Raw genomic sequence first — 18389 nt, forward strand, 5'->3', positions numbered from 1 at the left:
ATATAGAGAGAGGCGGAGTCTCACTCTGTCACCCAGGCTGCAGTGCAGTGGTGTGATCTTGGCTCACTGCAACCTCTGCCTCCCGGGTTCAAGTGATTATCCTGCCTCAGCCTCCCAAGTAGCTGGCACTACAGGCGTGTGCCACCACGGCTGGCTAAATTTTGTATTTTTGGTAAAGATGGGGTTTCTCCATGTTGGCCAGGCTGGTCTCAAACTCCTGACCTCAGGTAATCCACCCGTCTCAGCCTCCCAAAGCACTGGGCTTACAGGTGTGAGCCACTGTGCCCAGCCCAGAATAAATTTTAATAAAGAGATTTGTCCCCATTTTAGGACTGAATGGTAAGACAGTGTCATGCAGTGATTGGGCTCTGGTGCCACATGAGACCCAGGTTCAAATCTTGGGTTGTCTGCTATTTTGTGTTCTGTGTGAATGAGCAAGAAAGCACACACCTCCATGCCTCACGGGGCTGTTATGAAGATTCAATAAGAGGATGCTTCATAAACCCTCAGCACAGTGCTTAGCAAATAGTATGCGCTTAAGAATGATGATGACAGTAACCATCTTAAATAATGATAACGTGCCTCATTCCCTGCCACATTAAAAGCATAACAGCTAGATCAACAGAGCAGAGAGCCCAGAAATAGCTCCATGCATACATGGTCACTGGCTTCCAACAAAGGCAGCAGAGTAGTCCAGTGGTGCTGGACCAACTGGATATTTGTATGGAAAAATAAATCAGCCCTGATCCCCACCTCACATCATATGCAAAAATTAAATTGAGATGGATTACAAACCAAATCATGCAAGTTAAATTCTAAAGCTTCTAGAAAAAGGAAAGCGCGGAATGGTTTCACAACCTGGGGGTAGCCAAAGATTTCTTAGACAGGACACAGAGAGCAAAAAAGCATAAGAAAGGCTGGGCACGGTGGCTCATGCCTGTGATCCCAGCACTTCGGGAGGCTGAGGCGGGCGGATCACGAGGTCAGGAGATCGAGACCATCCTGGCTAACACAGTGAAACCCCATCTCTACTAAAAATACAAAAAATTAGCCGGGCATGGTGGTGGGCACCTGTAGTCCCAGCTACTTGGGAGGCTGAGGCAGGAGAATGGTGTGAACCTGGGAGGCAGAGCTTGCAGTGAGCCAAGATCGCACCACTGCACTCCAGCCTGGGTGACAGAGCAAGACTCTGTCCCCTCCCCCAAAAAAAAAGCATAAGAGAAAAAGTTGCCAAATAGGACTTTATTAACATTAAAAACTTCTGCTTATTAAAAGACACCAACAAGATGAACAGCTGCTGAGCATGGGGGCTCATGCCTGGAATCCCAGCACTTTGGGAGGCAGGGGCGGGTGGATCACTGGAGGCCAGGAGTTTGAGACCAGCCTGGGCAACATGGTGAAACCCCTTCTCTACAAAAAATACAAAAATTAGCCAGGTGTGGTGGTGCATACCTGTAATCCCAGCTACTCAGGAGGCTGAGGCAGGAGAACTGCTTGAATCTAGGAGGTTGAAGTTGCAGTGAGCTGAGACTGCACCACTGCACACCAGCCTGGGTGACAGAGCTAGACCCTGTTTCAAAAAAAAAAAAAAAAAAAAAAAAAAAAGATGAACAGGCAAACTGCATACTTGGAGAAAATATTCTGAAAACTCGAATTTCTGACAAAGGACTGGTATCTAAGATATATAAAGAAATTCTGTAACTCAGTAATAAAAAGGCAAAAAACAATTGAAAAGGGCAAAAGATTTCAACAGAAATGCCACAAAGGAAAGTAGCCAAAAGGCACGTGTAAAGATGCTCAATGTCATTATCCATTGGAAAAGCAAATTAAAAGCAAAAGAGGATGCCACCTGCAAGCACAAAAGGCTGTGAATGATGGGAACAGGGGCTGAGTGAGGAGTTCAGATCCTAGGTCTAACACCTACTTGCTGTGTAATCTTGAGTGACTTCACTGCCAGGCCTTTGTTTTTCTCATCTGTAAAATGGGGACTTCTAAGTGTTCCACGACCTGTTGTCATAGTGACGTCATAGGAGCTGTCACTCTTATCATCATTGTCATTTTTGTTGTCTTCATTGTTGTTAAGTTGGGAGGAAGGGAAGCTGGTGCTGTGGCTGCAGACTTAAGAACTTGCCTGCAAACCTTTCCTCTCTCTTGACCTTCCAGACCATTCTGCCTTTAAGGTGTGTGTGGATGCACACACAAATGTGTTTTCTTTTCCCAGGGGTCTTTGTGTTGGTATTTATGCCACCAACTCTGCCGAGGCTTGCCAATATGTCATCACTCATGCCAAAGTGAACATCTTGCTGGTTGAGAATGATCAACAGTTACAGAAAATCCTTTCGGTAAACCCCTACCCAGCACTGCCTGCCAAAGTCACCCAGGGGGACCTCAGGGCTGTGGGCAGGTGTTCTTTTTCTCCCAGGTAAATTCTATTGATAAGATAGGGTCATGCATCCGTTCAGCAAGAGTCCTCCATGACCTCATTAGTATACGTGGTGAAGCTGATTTTTGGAGAAGCAGACTGAAGTGGAGGAGTTTGATTTCCAATTTGTATTAACTTAGTTTAATTCTCAGCCTCCTTTTTTTTTTCCGAGACAGGGTCTCACTCTGTCCCCAGGCTGGAGTGCAATGTCGTGATTGTAGCTCACTGTAGCCTTGAACTCCTGGTCTCAACTGATCCTTCCGCCTCAGTCCTCCAAGTAGCTGGGACTACGAGCATGTACCACCATGTCAGGCTAACTTTTTTTTTTTTTTTCCGAGACAGACTCTCGCTCTGTCACCCAGGCTGGAGTGCAGTGGGCCAAACTCGGCTCACTGCAAGCTCTGCCTCCCGGGTTCACGCCATTCTCCTGCCTCAGCCTACCGAGTAGCTGGGACTACAGGCACCCGCTATCATGCCCAGCTAATTTTTTTGTATGTTTTAGTAGAGGCGGGGTTTCACCATGTTAGCCAGGATGGTCTTGGTCTCCTGACCTCATGATCCGCCCGCCTTGGCCTCCCAAAGTTCTGGGATTACAGGCATGAGCCACCGCACCGGGCCTGGGCTAACTTTTAAAATATTTTTTGGGCCAGATGTGGTGGTTCACGCCTGTAATCCAGGCACTTTGGGAGGCCAAGGCAGGCAGATCACCTGAGGTCAGGAGTTTGAGACCAGCGTGGCCAACATGGTGAAACTCCATCTCTACCAAAAAATACAAAAATTAGCCAGGTGTGGTGGCATGCACCTGTAGTCCCAGCTACTGGGGAGGCTGAGGCTGAGGTGGGAGGATCACTTGAACCTGGGAGGTGGAGGTTGCAGTGAGCCAAGATTGAGCCACTGCACTCCAGCCTGGGTGACAGAGTGAGACCCTGTCTCAAAACAAACAAACAAAAACCATTTTTTTTGTAGAGACAGGGTCTTGCTATGTTGCCCAGGCTGCTGTTGAACTTCTGGCTCAATTGATCCTCCTGCCTCAGCCTCCCAAAGTGCTGGGATTATAGGCATGAGCCCCCATGCCTGGCCTTAAGCCCCCATGTAAAAATATTAATATATTTATGTATTATTTTATATACATCCCACTGCTAATTATTTTTTCTTTTAGAAGTGTGATGATTTCAAGCCCGTGCTACTATATAATTTTCTTCATTTCTTGTCATTGTCTTCATTTCTAGATGCTTTTGTTGTTCTCTTCTATTTCTTGCCTAAGTTCTATCCCTTCCTGTTTCACTTTTTTCCAGTGTCCTGCAGTCTCTTCCCTGAGTGGTTGTATGTTTGCTTTGTGTTCTTCCTTTCTAGCTGTGTTTGCTTCATTACATTTTTAGTTTTATGTTGGAATGTTTGGTCACAATTTTCTTTTTTTTTTGGGACAGAGTCTCACTCTGTCGCCCAGGCTGGAGTGCAGTAGCGTGATCTTGGCTCACTGCAATCTCCGCCTCCTGGGTTCATGTCATTCTCCTGCCTCAGCCTGCCAAGTAGCTGGGACTACAGGCACCTGCCACCACGCCCGGCTAATTTTTTGTGTTTTTTTTTAGTAGAGACGGGGTTTCACCATGTTAGCCAGGATGGTCTCGATCTCCTGACTTCGTGATCCACCCGCCTCGGCCTCCCAAAGTGCTGGGATTACTGCATGAGCCACTGCGCCTGGTCTTGGTTACAATTTTCTTTTGCATTGTGTTGAAATTATCCAGTGAGTTTTGTGTACAGTGAAATTTAGCTGTTGTCTTACTTTTTTTTTTTCATTGTAGTGTCTTTGTATGGCTATTGTCAAAACTTTAAATTTCCTACATGTTTGAATGAGCTGCAGTTTGCTGAATCAGCTTTTGGCAGGAGGGTCCTGGAGAGGAGGGGAGTCCTTGGGAGGGGTGAGCCTAGATGGCTAGGTTCATCATTCAGCTCAAGGACCACTGTGACTCTTTCTTGAATACATGATTTCATGACTCTGAGTCACTCATTTCTTCACTTTTTAACATCTCTGGAGTCGAGATGTGTCTTTTCATTGATGGCATTCTCTGATCACTACTGGCCATATGTTTTCTCACATTTTACTATCTCCGAAATTTGGGTACAGCGTCCAGATTCAATGAAATCCTAGCTAGACTCGGCGAAATACAACACTTTCTGCTGCCTGGCTTCCTTTGACTCCTAATTCCTGACTTGGTTCAGGAAGGACAGACCTCCACCTCTGGCCTGGAGCTTTTAAAAATTCTTTTCTTTTTTTTTTTCTTTTTCTGAGACTGTCTCACTTTGTCATCCAGGCTGGAGAGCAGTGGCGCCTCTTGGCTCACTGCAACCTCCACCTCCCAGGTTCAAGCGATTCTCATGCTTCAGCCTCCCAAGTAGCTGGGACTACAGGTGCACACCATCACACCGGGCTAATTTTTGCATTTTTTGTCGAGACTGGATTTTGCCATGTTAGCCAGGCTGCTCTTGAACTCCTGGCCTCAAGTGATACAATGGCCTTGGCCTCCCAAAGTGCTGGGATTACAGGCATGAACCACTGCTCATAAAATTACTTTCTTTAGTGATGCATCGGTGGTTCCCAAAACTCATGTCATACCTGTTTGTCCTCTTCTTAGCAGAACACTATGGGGTGGGTGCTGGTGGGTGGGTGGGATCCTTCTTCCAGCTGGGAATGCTGGCTTAATTTGAGTTTTCCAGAACTGAAAAACGCCACATACACAATCTTCCCCTCTACACCCACCTGGCTGCTGTGGATTTCTGTCCTGGTTCTAGCAGGTCCAGCATTAAGTGAATAAAGCAATATCTGAATTATTTCTGACTCCTAGTTTTGTTGAAGGTGAAGTCTGTGGAGGATTTATTGTTCCAGTTGCTAGGTCTAGAAGATTCAAAACCAGGTTCCTGACATGCTCCTCCCAAATTGGATGCCCAGCTCCACTTGGAGATCTTTATCTGGGGGAGTAATCACAGATCCTCCTCTGCTTATAATCCTCTAATTCTTTAGCGGTTTTCTGTTGGAGTTAAGTAAACTCCAAACTCCTCATCTTTGCCTCCAAGGCTCCGCTGATCTGGGCCTCACCATTCTTTCATACCCCCTCCCCTATCATACTCTCTTAGGTCCCCACTCTGGCCATCCTGCACTTTTTGTATCCCTCAGACATCCCAAGCTGTTGCCTGCCCCAGGCTCCTTGAATGTCTGTTTCTTCTTCTCTCTGGAAAACTCCTCTCCAGCTGCTATACGGGCTTCTGCCATCTTTTCTCTCCAATGCATGCCAGAGGCATGGCTATGATTAGCAAAATGGATGTTGCAAGTGACGTTTTCATTGGATTGGCTAGAAGTGTCATAGAGAGACCCCATCCCGCTTTCTCTGGCATGAACAGAGTATAAGAATCTCACAGGGGCCGGGCGTAGTGGCTCATGCCTGTAATCCCAGCACTTTGGGAGGCCGAGGTGGGCAGATCACGAGGTCAGGAGATCAAGACCATCCTGGCTAACACAGTGAAACCCTATCTCTACTATAACTACAAAAAATTAGCCGAGCAGGGTGGCGGGCGCCTGTAGTCCCAGCTACTCAGGAGGCTGAGGCAGGAGAATGGCATGAACCCGGGAGGCAGAGCTTGGAGTGAGCTGAGATAGCGCCACTGCACTCTAGCCTGGGCAACTGAGCGAGACTCCGTCTCAAAAAAAAAAGAATCTCGCAGGTCACCTGAACCTTACCGTGCTAGGTATGGGTAGAGGGCTCTGCACCTGTCCAGGTTCCAGCCAACTTCATGAAGGATTTTTGTTGCCTGACTCCGAGTAAAAGGTTAGCTAAATCTGGGCTGCAAGGTACAAACTCCTGGAAAAGGAAGAGCCATGAGGGACTTCTTTTAGCTCATCAACCAAGATCCACAATTCTGTGTAGTATAATTCGGTCAGAGATGAGTTTTCTCGGGCTGACTATTGTCATCCTCTACCGACACTGTTGGAAGCTACTGATATGGACTACAAAGAATCCAGGAGTCCTGAAACCAAGTCATTTGGGGTCAGTCAAGACCAACAGCAGCATTTTATAGTGTGGGCAGGGGAAGAAAAGAGGCTGGAGGCCGGGCACAGTGGCTCACGCCTGTAATCCCAGCACTTTGGGAGGCCGAGGCGGGTGGATCACCTGGGGTCAGGAGTTCGAGACCAGCCTGGCCAATATGGTGAAACCCTGGCTCTACTAAAAATACAAAAATTAGCTGGGCATGGTGGCACATGCCTGCAATCCCAGATACTCGGGAGGCTGAGGTGGGAGAATGGCTTCAACCCCGGAGACGGAGGTTGCAGTGAGCCGAGATTGCGCCAATACACTCCAGCCTGGGCGACAGAGCAAGACTGTGTCTCAAAAAAAAAAAAAAAAAAAAAAGAGGCTAGAGTTGCTGGAGAGAGCTTGAGCTTAGGACATCCAACTCAGCTTTAGTCTTTCCCAGGGCTGGGTTGCCATGAAGCCCACAGGGAACTTTCTTTCAGATTCCACAGAGCAGCCTAGAGCCCCTAAAAGCGATCATCCAGTACAGACTGCCAATGAAGAAGAACAACAACTTGTACTCTGTAAGTGTGGGAGCTGGGCACTGGGGAAAGGGCAGGGCGGGGCCTTGCAATAAAAGTGGGCGTGGCCTAAGGAAGTGGAAGGTGAGCAGAGGGAGGAAGTGGGACCTGGCAAGGGTGGGAACTCTCAAAGGAAGTAAGTGGGGACTCTCAAAGGAAGTGAAAGGTGATGAAAGGAGGTGGGTGGGGCCTTGTGAGGAAAGTGGGCGTGACCTTTCAAAGGACGTGAAATGTGAGCAGAGGGAGGGGGTGTGACCTTACAAGGGAAGTGGGTGTGGCCTTGCAAAGAAAGTGGGAGGTAAGCAGAGATGGAATGGGGCCTCACAAATGTGGTAGGTGGGGCTTTGCAAAGGGATGTGGGTGGGGCTTCATAAATGTAGTGGGTAGGGCTTTGCAAAGGGAAGTGGGTGTGGCCTTTGCAAAGGGAAATGGGAGGTGAGCAATGTGTGGGGGCCTAGCAAAAGGACGTAGGCGGGACCTTTGGGACGCATTTTTCCCTTCTGACATGAAGGGACTGATTAATGAACAGTGTCTGTTCTGGCTAATTACTGCTGGGCAACAAATCACCACCAAAACTGGTGGCTAAAAAAATCAGTCATTTTGTTATTAATTTTTTTCCCAAGAACATTAAGATAATTAAACAATATACTAAAAAGTTGAAAATTATGTGTTAAAACTAACAACATTAAGTTTAAATATTTTATTTATACCCAAGCCAAAATTTATTATAACAATGACTAAGACAACCAATTAGAATTACAGACTTTTCAGGAGATCGAGACCATCCTGGTCAACATGGTGAAACCCCGTCTCTACTAAAAATACAAAAATTAGCTGGGCATGGTGGCACGTGCCTGTAGTCCCAGCTACTCAGGAGGTTGAAGCAGGAGAATCGCTTGAACCCGGGAGGCGGAGGTTGCAGTGAGCCGAGATGGCGCCACTGCACTCCAGCCTGGCGACAGAGTGAGACTCTGTCTCAAAAAAAAAAAAAAAAAAAAAAAAAAGGCCAGGCGCGGTGGCTCACGCCTGTAAACCCAGCACTTTGGGAGGCCGAGGCGGGCGGATCACGAGGTCAGGAGATCGAGACCATCCTGGCTAACATGGTGAAACCCCGTCTCTATTGAAAATACAAAAAAAATTATCCGGGCGTGGTGGTGGGTGCCTGTAGTCCCAGCTACTCGGGAGGCTGAGACAGGAGAATGGCGTGAACCCAGGAGTAGGAGCTTGCAGTGAGCTGAGATTGCACCACTGCACTCCAGCCTGGTCAACAGAGCGAGACTCCGTCTCAAAAAAAAAAAAAAAAAAAATTACAAACTTTTTAGAGGTTCAAAGTGACCACTACAGCAACAGTCTTAAGTCTTGGATAACTTAAAAGACTACTTTGTTAGCAATAACACTTACAGCAGGGATTCTCAACCTCCTTGCTGTTGACATTTGGGGCAGATAATTCTCTAAGGAGCTGTCCTATGCCCTGTAGGATGTTGAGCTGCATTGCTGGCCTCCACTCACTGGATGCCAGGAATATATCCCCTGCCTCCCACTTGAAACAACCAAAAGTGTCTCCAGACACTGCCTAATATACCCTGGTGGTGGGGGGGTGGGCGGTGGTGGAGTAGTATCACCCCTGGTTGAAGACGCTAAATTATAGGGGATAGTGACATAGAAGGGCATCTACTTCTCTGCAAGGGAGAGTAGAACCTACCATTTTAAGATTCTGTTTAGGCTGGGCAAGTAGCTCATGCCTGTAATTGGGAGGCTGAGGTGGACAAATAACCTGAGGTCAAGAGTTCGAGACCAGCCTGGCCAACATGGAGAAACCCTGTCTCTACTAAAAATACAAATAATAATAATAATAATAATAATAATGGCCCGAGCACAGTGGCTCACACCTGTAATCCCAGCACTTTGGGTGGCTGAGGCGGGCAGATCACGAGGTCAGGAGGTACAGACCATCCTGGCCAACATGGTGAAACCCCGTCTCTACTAAAAAATACAAAAAATTAGCTGGGCGTGGTGGCATGCGCCTGTAGGCCCAGGCGCTCAGGGGGCTGAGGCAGGGGAATCACTTGAACCTGGGAGGCGGAGGTTGCAGTGAGCCGAGATAGCACCACTGCACTCAAGCCTGGCGACAGAGCGAGACTCCATCTAAAAAAAAAAAAAAGGCTGGGTGCGGTGGCTCATGCCTGTAATCCCAGCACTTTGGGAGGCCAAGGCGGGTGGATAACCTGAGGTCAGGAGTTCAAGACCATCCTGACCAATATGGCGAAACCCCACCTCTACTAAAAATACAAAAATTAGCCGGGTGTGGTGGCACGCACCTGTAGTCTCAGCTACTCAGGAGGCTGAGAGAGAAGAATCACTTGATCCCAAGAGGCAGAGGTTGCAGTGAGCCAAGAGCAGTGAGCTGAGATCACACCACTGTACTCCAGCCTGGGCGACAGAGCAAGACTCCGTCTCAAAATAAACAAATAAATAAAATAAAATAAAATACAAAAACAAAAACAAAAAAACAGCCAGGCGTGGTAGTGCATGCCTGTCCAAGCTACTTGGGAGGCTGAAGAGGATCACTTGAACCTGGGAGGTGGAGGTTGCAGTGAGCTGAGATCACGCCACTGCACTGCAGCCTGGGTGACAGAGCAAGACTCTGTCTCAAAAGAAAAAAAAAGAAAGAAAGAAAGAAAAAGATTCAGTTTAGGACCCAGAAATGAGCAAAAACGAATGAGACTGAGAAAGTCAACTGTGACATTTGGGAAGGAAAATGGCAGAGTAAAGACAACGAACTGTGCCAGTTGTGATGCTTGGCATCTGTGTGCCCAACAGACTGAGGACCAACCCAGATCTCCAAGAGAGGGGATTGGATTGGACCAGCATGGGTCTGGTGCCCATCCCAATCCAGTCACTTGTGGCTGTTGAAGCGGGGGGGAGGGGTCTTCTACCAGCCTTTCAAGGAACACCCTTTGGAGGGAGACCTAGGGGCATCTCTGAGAAAGGACAGGTTCCCCCAGAGGGCTTGTGTGTGCTCTTCCTCTCACCCTTGCCCTACCCTGTTAGAGATTATCTGGGCAAAGGGCTTTGCCTGCTCAGATGAAGCCAGCATCACCCTGGGCAGGTTTCAGGCAACACTGGCCATCTGTGGAGGACTTTGAGGGGCCTTTTTTTTTTTTTTTTTTTTTTTTTGAGATGGAGTTTCACTCTGTTGCCCAGGCTGGAGTGCAGTGGCGTGATCTTGGCTCACTGCAATCTAATCTCCACCTCCCCAGTTCAAGCGATTCTCCTGCCTCAGCATCCCGAGGAGCTGGGATTACAGGCGCCTGCCACCACACCTGGCTAATTTTTGTATTTTTAGTAGAGACGGGGTTTCACCATGCTGGCCATGTTGGTCTTGAACTCCTGACCTCGTGATCCGCCCGCCTCAGCCTCCCAGTGCTGGGATTACAGGTGTGAGCCACCGTACCTGGCCGACGGGCCTCCATCTTTAAGTCAGCGCATCGCCCTCATCCAGAGCCTTGTTAGGGGTTCAGTGGTAGAATTTCTGCAGATCCCATGTGATGCTCAGTCGATACAACCCAAGAGTTCACTTTGCGGCACCGAATTCTGTCAGTTAAGAGCACAGGCTCTGGAGTCAGACCTTGGGTTTGAATGCTAGCTCCTCTCTTCACTTGCCTTAAGCAATCTGCCTTGGGCAAGTAATCTGCCACCCCTGAGCCTCAGCTTCTTCACCTGACAGAGTGAGGCAACGTATCAATTATCAATAAGGATGCCTCTGGTCGTAAGTGACAAAAGTCTGACCCCAAATGGCTTAAGCAACAACAACAACAACAAAAAAAGATAATTTGTTGGACCACGCAACTACAGTTCAGGGTGTGGATTTCAGGCATGGCTGGAACCAAGGGCTCAAAGAATGTGCCCAGGCTCTATTTTCCTTTCTCTATTTCTTGGCTCCACTCCAGCCTTGCTTTCTCACATAGTGCTGAGATGGTTCAGCAGCTCCTAGAGCTACATCTTGACTCATTCACATACACAGTCTGTGTCTCAGAATTCCCAGGTAAAGTCTTCATCTTCATTGTGATTGGACCACTTGAGGTCACATGTCCAGACTTGATCCAATCACCATAACGCAGGCTGATAGACTAGTTTGAACCAATTAGGGTTGACTTCTGGATCTGTGGGTGAAGTCAGCCCCATCCAACTGGTGACTAAGAAGTAGGGGTGGGGAGTGGAATTTGGGAAGGCAGCGAACAAATAATACCTAACGCCGTAGAACACTTACCACCTGCCAACTACTATTCTGAGCACTTTGCATATATTAACTCTCTTACTGCTTAGAACAGCCCAAGGAGTTGCGTCCTGACATCATTCCCATTTTACAAATGAGGAAACTGAGGCACAGGGCGCTTAAGTGACTTGGTGACACTGCGAGGAAGTGGCAGAACTGGAAGCAGATATCTTGGGACTTTTGTCCTTCCACCTGCTGAGGATCATTCTTTAGGAAAAGCTGATAGGACGAGGTCTGGCTGGGGAAGAGGACTCCTGACTGCCTTCTCATCCTCCGCTTGTCTTTTCTGTCCACAGTGGGATGATTTCATGGAACTTGGCGGAAGCATCCCTGACACCCAACTGGAGCAGGTCATCGAGAGCCAGAAGGCGAATCAATGCGCAGTGCTCATCTACACTTCGGGGACCATAGGCATGCCCAAGGGAGTGATGCTCAGTCATGACAACGTACGCCAAAGTCCCTTTGCTCTGGAGTGGTGGCCTTTGGGCTGTTTCTCTTGTTGGCTTCCAGGGGCAGGGTGGCATTCCAGGGTCTAGCACGCAGTGTGGCTCCTTCACCACTGGGGGTTAGAGAGTAGCGTAGTTGCTTCACTAGGGGGCAGCAGAGTGCAGTGATTGAGCTCAAGGAATGCTGGCCATGTCAAAAGCAGAAAAATGTCTGGCAGGGTATGCACCCAGCAGACATTGATGATTCCTCTGTGTGAGTCAGGAAGGAGGGGGTGTGTGTGTGTGTGTGTGTGTGTGTGTGTGTGTGTGTGTGTGTGTGTGTGTGTGTGTGTGTGTGTGTGTGTGTGTGTGTCTGTGTGTGTGTGTGTGTCTGTGTGTGTGTGTGTGTGTGTGTGTGTGTTTCGAGATGCAGTCTCGCTCTGTCGCCCAGGCTGGAGTGCAGTGGTGCAATCTTGGCTCACTGCAACCTCTGCCTCCGTTCAAGTGATTTTCCTGCCTCAGCCTCCCAAGTAGCTGCAATTACAGGCACCCGTCACCACGCCGGGCTAATTTTTGTATGTGTAGTAGAGACAGGGTTTCACCAAGTTGGCCAGGCTGGTCTTGAACTCCTGACCTCAGGTGATCCACCGCCTTGGCCTCCCAAAGTGCTGGGATTACAGGCATAAGCCACCATGCCTGGCCTACTTTATTTTTCAGTTGTGTGTGTGTATGTTTTTGTTTGTTTGTTTTTCTGTGAGACCGACTCTGGCTCTGTCCCCCGGGCTGGAGTGCAGTGGCACTCCACTCACTGCAACCCCTGCCTCCTGGGTTCAAGCAATTCTCGTGCCTCAGCCTCCTGAGTATCTAGGACTACAAGCCAGTGCCACCACACCCAACTAATTTTTTGTATTTTGGGTAGAGATGGAGTTTCACCATGTTGACCAGGCTGGTCTCGAACTCCTGACCTCAAGTGATCTGCCTGCCTCGGCCTCCCAAAGTGTTGGGATTACAGGCGTGAGCCACTGCACCTGGTCTATCTTTAAATTGTTTTTAGAGATGGGATCTTGCCATGTTGCCCAGGCTGGAGTGCAGTGACTACTCACAGGCACAATCACTGTGAACTTAAGCTTCAGACTCACGGGCTCAAGTGATCCTTCTGCCTCAGCCTCCCAAGCAGCTGGGTCTACAGGTGCATACCACCACACCCGGCCTGCTGGTTTTTAAATGAAGCATTTCTACCTTGTAAATGCTTCCCTGGCCCCACCCCCGCCAGCCTAGGGTAATAGTTACTAGCACACACTGGTGTCGGACCACCTCAGTGTTGGAATCCTGGCTTTGCTACTTGTAAGTAACCATGTAAGCTGCTGTGACACTGGTCATATGACATCACCAAACTGTGTGTCAGTTTGCCCATCTGTAAAATGGGGAGAGTAGAGTGCCCAATTCTGGCAGAGGACCTGGCCCATGCAAGGTCAGCAATGGAAGATTGCAAAGGTCAGCCTCCACTTCCTTAATACACTGTCTCAGCTAGTGGTCTATAGCAAGGTGTGGAGCTAGGATCATCCCCCTGGGTCTGAAGGTCCCGATCCTAGATCCAAACCTTGGAAATCTTTTCTGAATTTCTCATTTTAACATGAATCCAAATCTTTTGCCAACGCTGTCTCCTTCTTGCAGAACTCCTTTCCTCCTCCTGAATCTTAGCTCAAGGCCTCTTAGAAGTTTTCTGATTTTTCTACAACTATGGTTTTGACTCTCCCACACTGTCTGTGTGAGCAACATCGCAGGCCCAGGACTAAGGGTCTATACATAAATTAAAACTTGGCTTCCTGTAAAATTTGATGCATAAATGTATTTTGCTATAACAACAAGGAAAGCAGGCTTCAAGTTTGGCAATACATCGTTGGAGTAAAAATTCAAAGTTCAGACATTACAGAAGCCCTGGAACTCAATTGTATGATGCATGATAGAGAAAAATTATTTTTGTCCCAGTCTCCATCATCACTCCCCTGGACCTGTGTGGTTGCTTCCACCCCATCCGGTTACCCGCCTCCCACCCAACTCCCACCCTCACCCCCCAGTCTATCCTCTCTACAGCCACCAGAGAGTGCCTGTGAGCACCTGAGTCAAGTCCCAATCCTCCTCTGTCCGCAGCCCTCCATGGCTCCGACTTCCCTCCAGGTAAAAGCCCAAGTCTCCTGAGGCCCACAAGGCACTGCAAGCCTAGCCCCATCTCCCTTCTCCTCTCCTCTCCTCCCTCTCTCCCACTTGCTCACTCTGTTCTAGCCACACGGTCCTCCTTGCTGTTCCTCCAACACACCAGACAAGTCCTGCCTGCCTCGAGGTCTTTGCATGAGCTCCGTGGGAAGTTTTTTTCCCTAGATAGCCACACAGCTTGTTCCCTCCCCTCCTTCGGGTGGGTCTCTGCTCAGTGTCACTTCCTCAGTGAAGCCCTCCCTAACTTCCATGTTTGAAATAGCAAACAATAAACCACCCCATTACTACCTAATTCCCATTTGGCTACTTTTTTTCTTCCTTAGAATTTTTTGACACTGACATATTACATGCTCATTTGTTTATCAGGAACATCAGCTCCTTGAGGTCAGGGGTTTTCTGTCTTATTCACTACTGTAACTGCAGTGCCTGATGAGCAGGAGGACTCAGTCCACTTTTGGGAAATGAATGAATGAGAGAAATCTGATTAAACAGGATATTCCCTTCTATGCTGGCTAGTATTTATGCTCCTAGTGACTGCATGTCTGGTAAGACATTCTCCTAGCACAGGGGTTATGAGCATAGATCCTGGAGCAAGACTGCCCATTTTTGAAAGGGGCTGCTTTTTTTCTTATTGATTTAAGTTCCTTATAGATTCTGGATATTAGTCCTTTTTTATTTTTATTTTTTATTTTTGAAACCGAGTCTTGCTCTGTCATCCAGGCTGGAGTGCAGTGACACTATCTCAGCACACTGCAATGTCCACCTCCCGGGTTTAAGCGATTCTCCTGTCTCAGCGTCCCGAGCAGCTGGGATTACAGGCATCCACCACCACACCTGGCTAATTTTTGTATTTTTGGTAGAGATGGGGCTTCACTATGTTGGGCAGGCTGGTCTCGAACTCCTGACTTCAAGTGATCCACCCACCTCAGCCTCCCAAAGTGTTGGGATTACAGGTGTGAGCCAAGGCACCTGGCCGATATTAGTCCTTTATTGGATGCACAGTTGCAAATATTTTCTCCTATTCTGTAGGTTGTCTTTACTCCGTTGTTTCTTTTGCTGTGCAGAAGCTCTTAAGTCCCAATTGTCCATGTTTGTTTTTCTTGCATTTGCTTTTGTGGTCTTAGTCATAAATTCTTTACCTAGGCCATATGTCTGGAAGAATTTTTCCTAGGTTTTCTTCTAGTTTCTTCATTCTTCTGCACATGGCTAGCCAGTTTTCCCAGCACCATTTATTGAATAGAATGTCCTTCTCCATTGTTTATTTTTGTTGACTTTGTCAAAGATCAGTTGGTTCTGTGTGGCTTAATTTTTGAGTTCTCTATTTTGTTCCATTGATCTCTGTGCCTATTTTTGTACCAGTACCATGCTCTTTTAGTTACTATAGCCTTGTAGTATAATTTGAAGTCAGGTAATGTGATGCCTCTAGCTGTGTTCTTTTTGTTTAGGATTGCTCTGGCTATTTGGGCTTTTTGGTTCCATATGAATTTTAGAATTGTTTTATATAATTATGTGAAAAATCATATTGGTAATTTGATAGGAATTGCATTGAATCTGTAGATTGCTTTGGGCAGTGTGGTCATGTTAACAATGTTGATTCTTCCTTTCCATGAGCATGGAATGTTTTTCCATTTGTGTCATCTGTGATTTCTTTCATCAATGTTTTGAAAAGTTATTCTCGTAGAAGTCTTTCATCTCCTTGGTTAAATGTGTCTGTGGGTATTTTATTTTTTGTGTAGCTATTGTAAATGGGATTGAATTCTTGATTTGGTTTTCAACTTGAACATTATTGGTGTATAGAAATGCTACTGATTTTTGTACATTGATTTTGTATCCTGAAACTTTATTGAAGTCATTTATCTAGGAATGTTTTGGAGAAATCTTTAGGGTTTTCTAGATGTAGAATCATATCATTGGTGAACAGAGATAAAATGACTTCCTCTCTTCCTATTTTACTATCCGTACATCTTTTATTTCTTGTTTGTGCCTGATTGCTCTTGCTAGGACTTCTAGTACTATGTTGAATAGCAGTGGTGAAAGTGGATATCCTTGTCTTGTTTCAGTTCTTAGAGGGAATGCTTCCAACTTTTGCCCATTCAGTATGATGTTTGCTGCAGGTTTGTCATAGACAGCTCTTATTATTTTGGGGTATATTCCTTGATGCCTAGTTTGTTGAGGGTTTTTATCATAAAGAATGTTGGATTTTGTCAAATGCTTTTTCTGCAGCCATTGAGATTATCATATGGCTTTTGGTTTTAATTCTGTGTATGTGATGAATCACATTTATTGATTTGTGTATGTTGAACCATCCTTGCATCTCAGGAATAAAGCCCACTTAAAAAGTATCTTTATTTTCATTTGTTTCAAAGATTGTTTTTATTGCTTCCTTAATTTGTTTACCCAAAAGTCATTAAGGAGCAAGTTGCTTAGTTTCCATGTATTTGTGTGGTTTTGAGGGTTCCTCTTGGTATTGATTTCTAATTGTATTCCACTGTGGTCTGAGAAGATGCTTGGTATGATTTTGATTTTTTTAAATTTATTAAGACTTTCGTTGTGACCTAGCATGTGGTTAATCTTAGAGAATGTTCCATGTGCAGATGAGAAAAATGTATATTCAGTGGCCACTGGGTGGAGTATTCTGAAGATGTCTATTAGGTCCATTTGGTCAACTGTCCAATTTAGTCTAGAATTTCTTTATTTTCTGCCTCAATGTTCTGTCTGTCAGTGGGGTGTTGAAGTCCCTCACAATTATTGTATGGCTGTCTCTTAAGTCTAGTAGTACTTGTCTTATAAATCTGGGGGCTCTGATGTTGGGAGGGTGGTTAGATCTTCTGGTTGAATTTAACCCTTTATCATTATATAATGCCTTTGTCTTTTTTTTTTTTTCTTAACTGTCATTAGTTTACAATCTGTTTTATTGGATAAAACAATAGCACCCTCTCATCTTACTTGTTTTCTGTTTGCATGATAGATCTTTCTCCATCCCTTTACTTTGAGCCTCTGAGTATCATTACATGTGAGATGGGTCTCTCGAAGGCAGCAGGTTGGGTCTTATTTATTATTTTTTTATCAAATTTGTCACTCTATGTTTTTTAAGTGCTGTATTTAGGATGTTTATGTTAAAGGTTAATATTGATATGTGAGGTTTTGTTCCTGTCATAGTGTTTTTAGCTAGTTGCTTTGTAGTCTTGATTGTGTAGTTGCTTTATAGGGTCTGTGGGCTTTGTACTTACACGTACTTTTATGGTAGCAAGTATTGCTCTTTTGTTTTCATGTTTAGAACTCCTTTGAGCATTTCTTTTCAGGCTGATCTAGTGATGACAAATTCCTTTACATTTGCTTATCTGAGAAATATTTTATTTCCCATTTATGAAACTTAGTTTGGTGGGATATAAAATTATTGGCTGGCATTTATTTTTCTTTAAGAAGGCTAAAAATGGGCCCTCAATCTCTTCTGGCTTGTGAGTTTTCTGCTAAGAAATCCACTGTACATCTGATGGAATTTCCTTTATATGTAATTTGGCCCTTTTCCCTAGCTGCCTTTAAGATTTTTTTTTTTTTTCTACACTGACCTTGGTCTGATGACTATATCCCTCGGGGGTGGTCATATTGTATAGCATCTCATAGGAGTTCTCTGGATTTCTCAGATCTAGATGTCGACCTCTCTAGCAAGATTAGGTAAATTTTCCTGTATTACTCCCTCAAATATGTTTTCCAAGTTGCTTAATTTTTCTTCTTTCCTCTCAGGAATGCATTTAAGTCATAGGTTTGGTTGCTTTACATAATCCCATATTTCTCAAATACTTTGGGGTTTTTTATTTCTTTTTTCTTTACTTTTGTCTGAGTTGTTTGAAAGATCATTCTTCAAGCTCTGAAATTCTTTCTTCTGCTTGGTCTAGTCTAACTATATTTTTAAATTTCTATAGTGAAATTTTCAATTCCAGAAGTTCAATTTGGTTTTTTCTTAATATATCTATGTTGTATTTCATATATTGAAGTGTTCTTCTAGTTTCCTTATATTGGATTCCAACTTTCTCTTGGATCTCATTAAGTTTCCTTGCAATTCATATTTTGAATTCTTTATCTATCATTTCAAACATTTCAATCTGGTGAGGACCCATTGCTAGAGAACTGGTGAGATTCTTTGGAGGTGTTGAAACACTGGCTTTTTCTACTGCCAGATTTCTTGCACTGATTCCTTCTTATCTGAGGGAGCTGTCACTTCTTGTTTTTGAATCTTCTATTGTTTGGATGGGGCTTTTGTATTTTTTAATTCTAGTTTCCCTTGAGGGTATGGCTGTGGTGTATGTTGTGTATGATTGTATGGTCTTGCTTCTGAGTGCTTTTGGGGGCCAAAGGTCTGTATGGGTTCCATGGTTGTGGACAGCTTCTATGCAGTAGCTAAGGTCTGTATGGGTTCCATGGTTGTGGACAGCTTCTGTGCAGTGGCTAAGGTCTGTACGGGTTCCA

General features: G+C 45.8%; 1 protein-coding gene across 12 annotated transcripts in view; it reads left to right on the top strand.

Moving 5' to 3' along the window:
- Positions 1-18389, top strand: part of LOC129019808 (long-chain-fatty-acid--CoA ligase ACSBG2) — a 92225-nt gene that overhangs the window by 53383 nt on the left and 20453 nt on the right. For 11 of the 12 annotated variants that reach the window (XM_054463143.2, XM_063658007.1, XM_054463146.2 and 8 more), the window contains 3 exons: positions 2222-2342; positions 6930-7010; positions 11580-11729. In XM_054463143.2, the coding sequence (XP_054319118.1) occupies positions 2222-2342; positions 6930-7010; positions 11580-11729 (352 nt within the window). The remainder of the gene's footprint in view (positions 1-2221; positions 2343-6929; positions 7011-11579; positions 11730-18389) is intronic. The other variant, XM_054463151.2, reaches the window with a different exon arrangement.

This window comes from Pongo pygmaeus, chromosome 20, assembly GCF_028885625.2.
Source record: "Pongo pygmaeus isolate AG05252 chromosome 20, NHGRI_mPonPyg2-v2.0_pri, whole genome shotgun sequence".
Taxonomy (NCBI): Eukaryota; Metazoa; Chordata; class Mammalia; order Primates; family Hominidae; genus Pongo; species Pongo pygmaeus.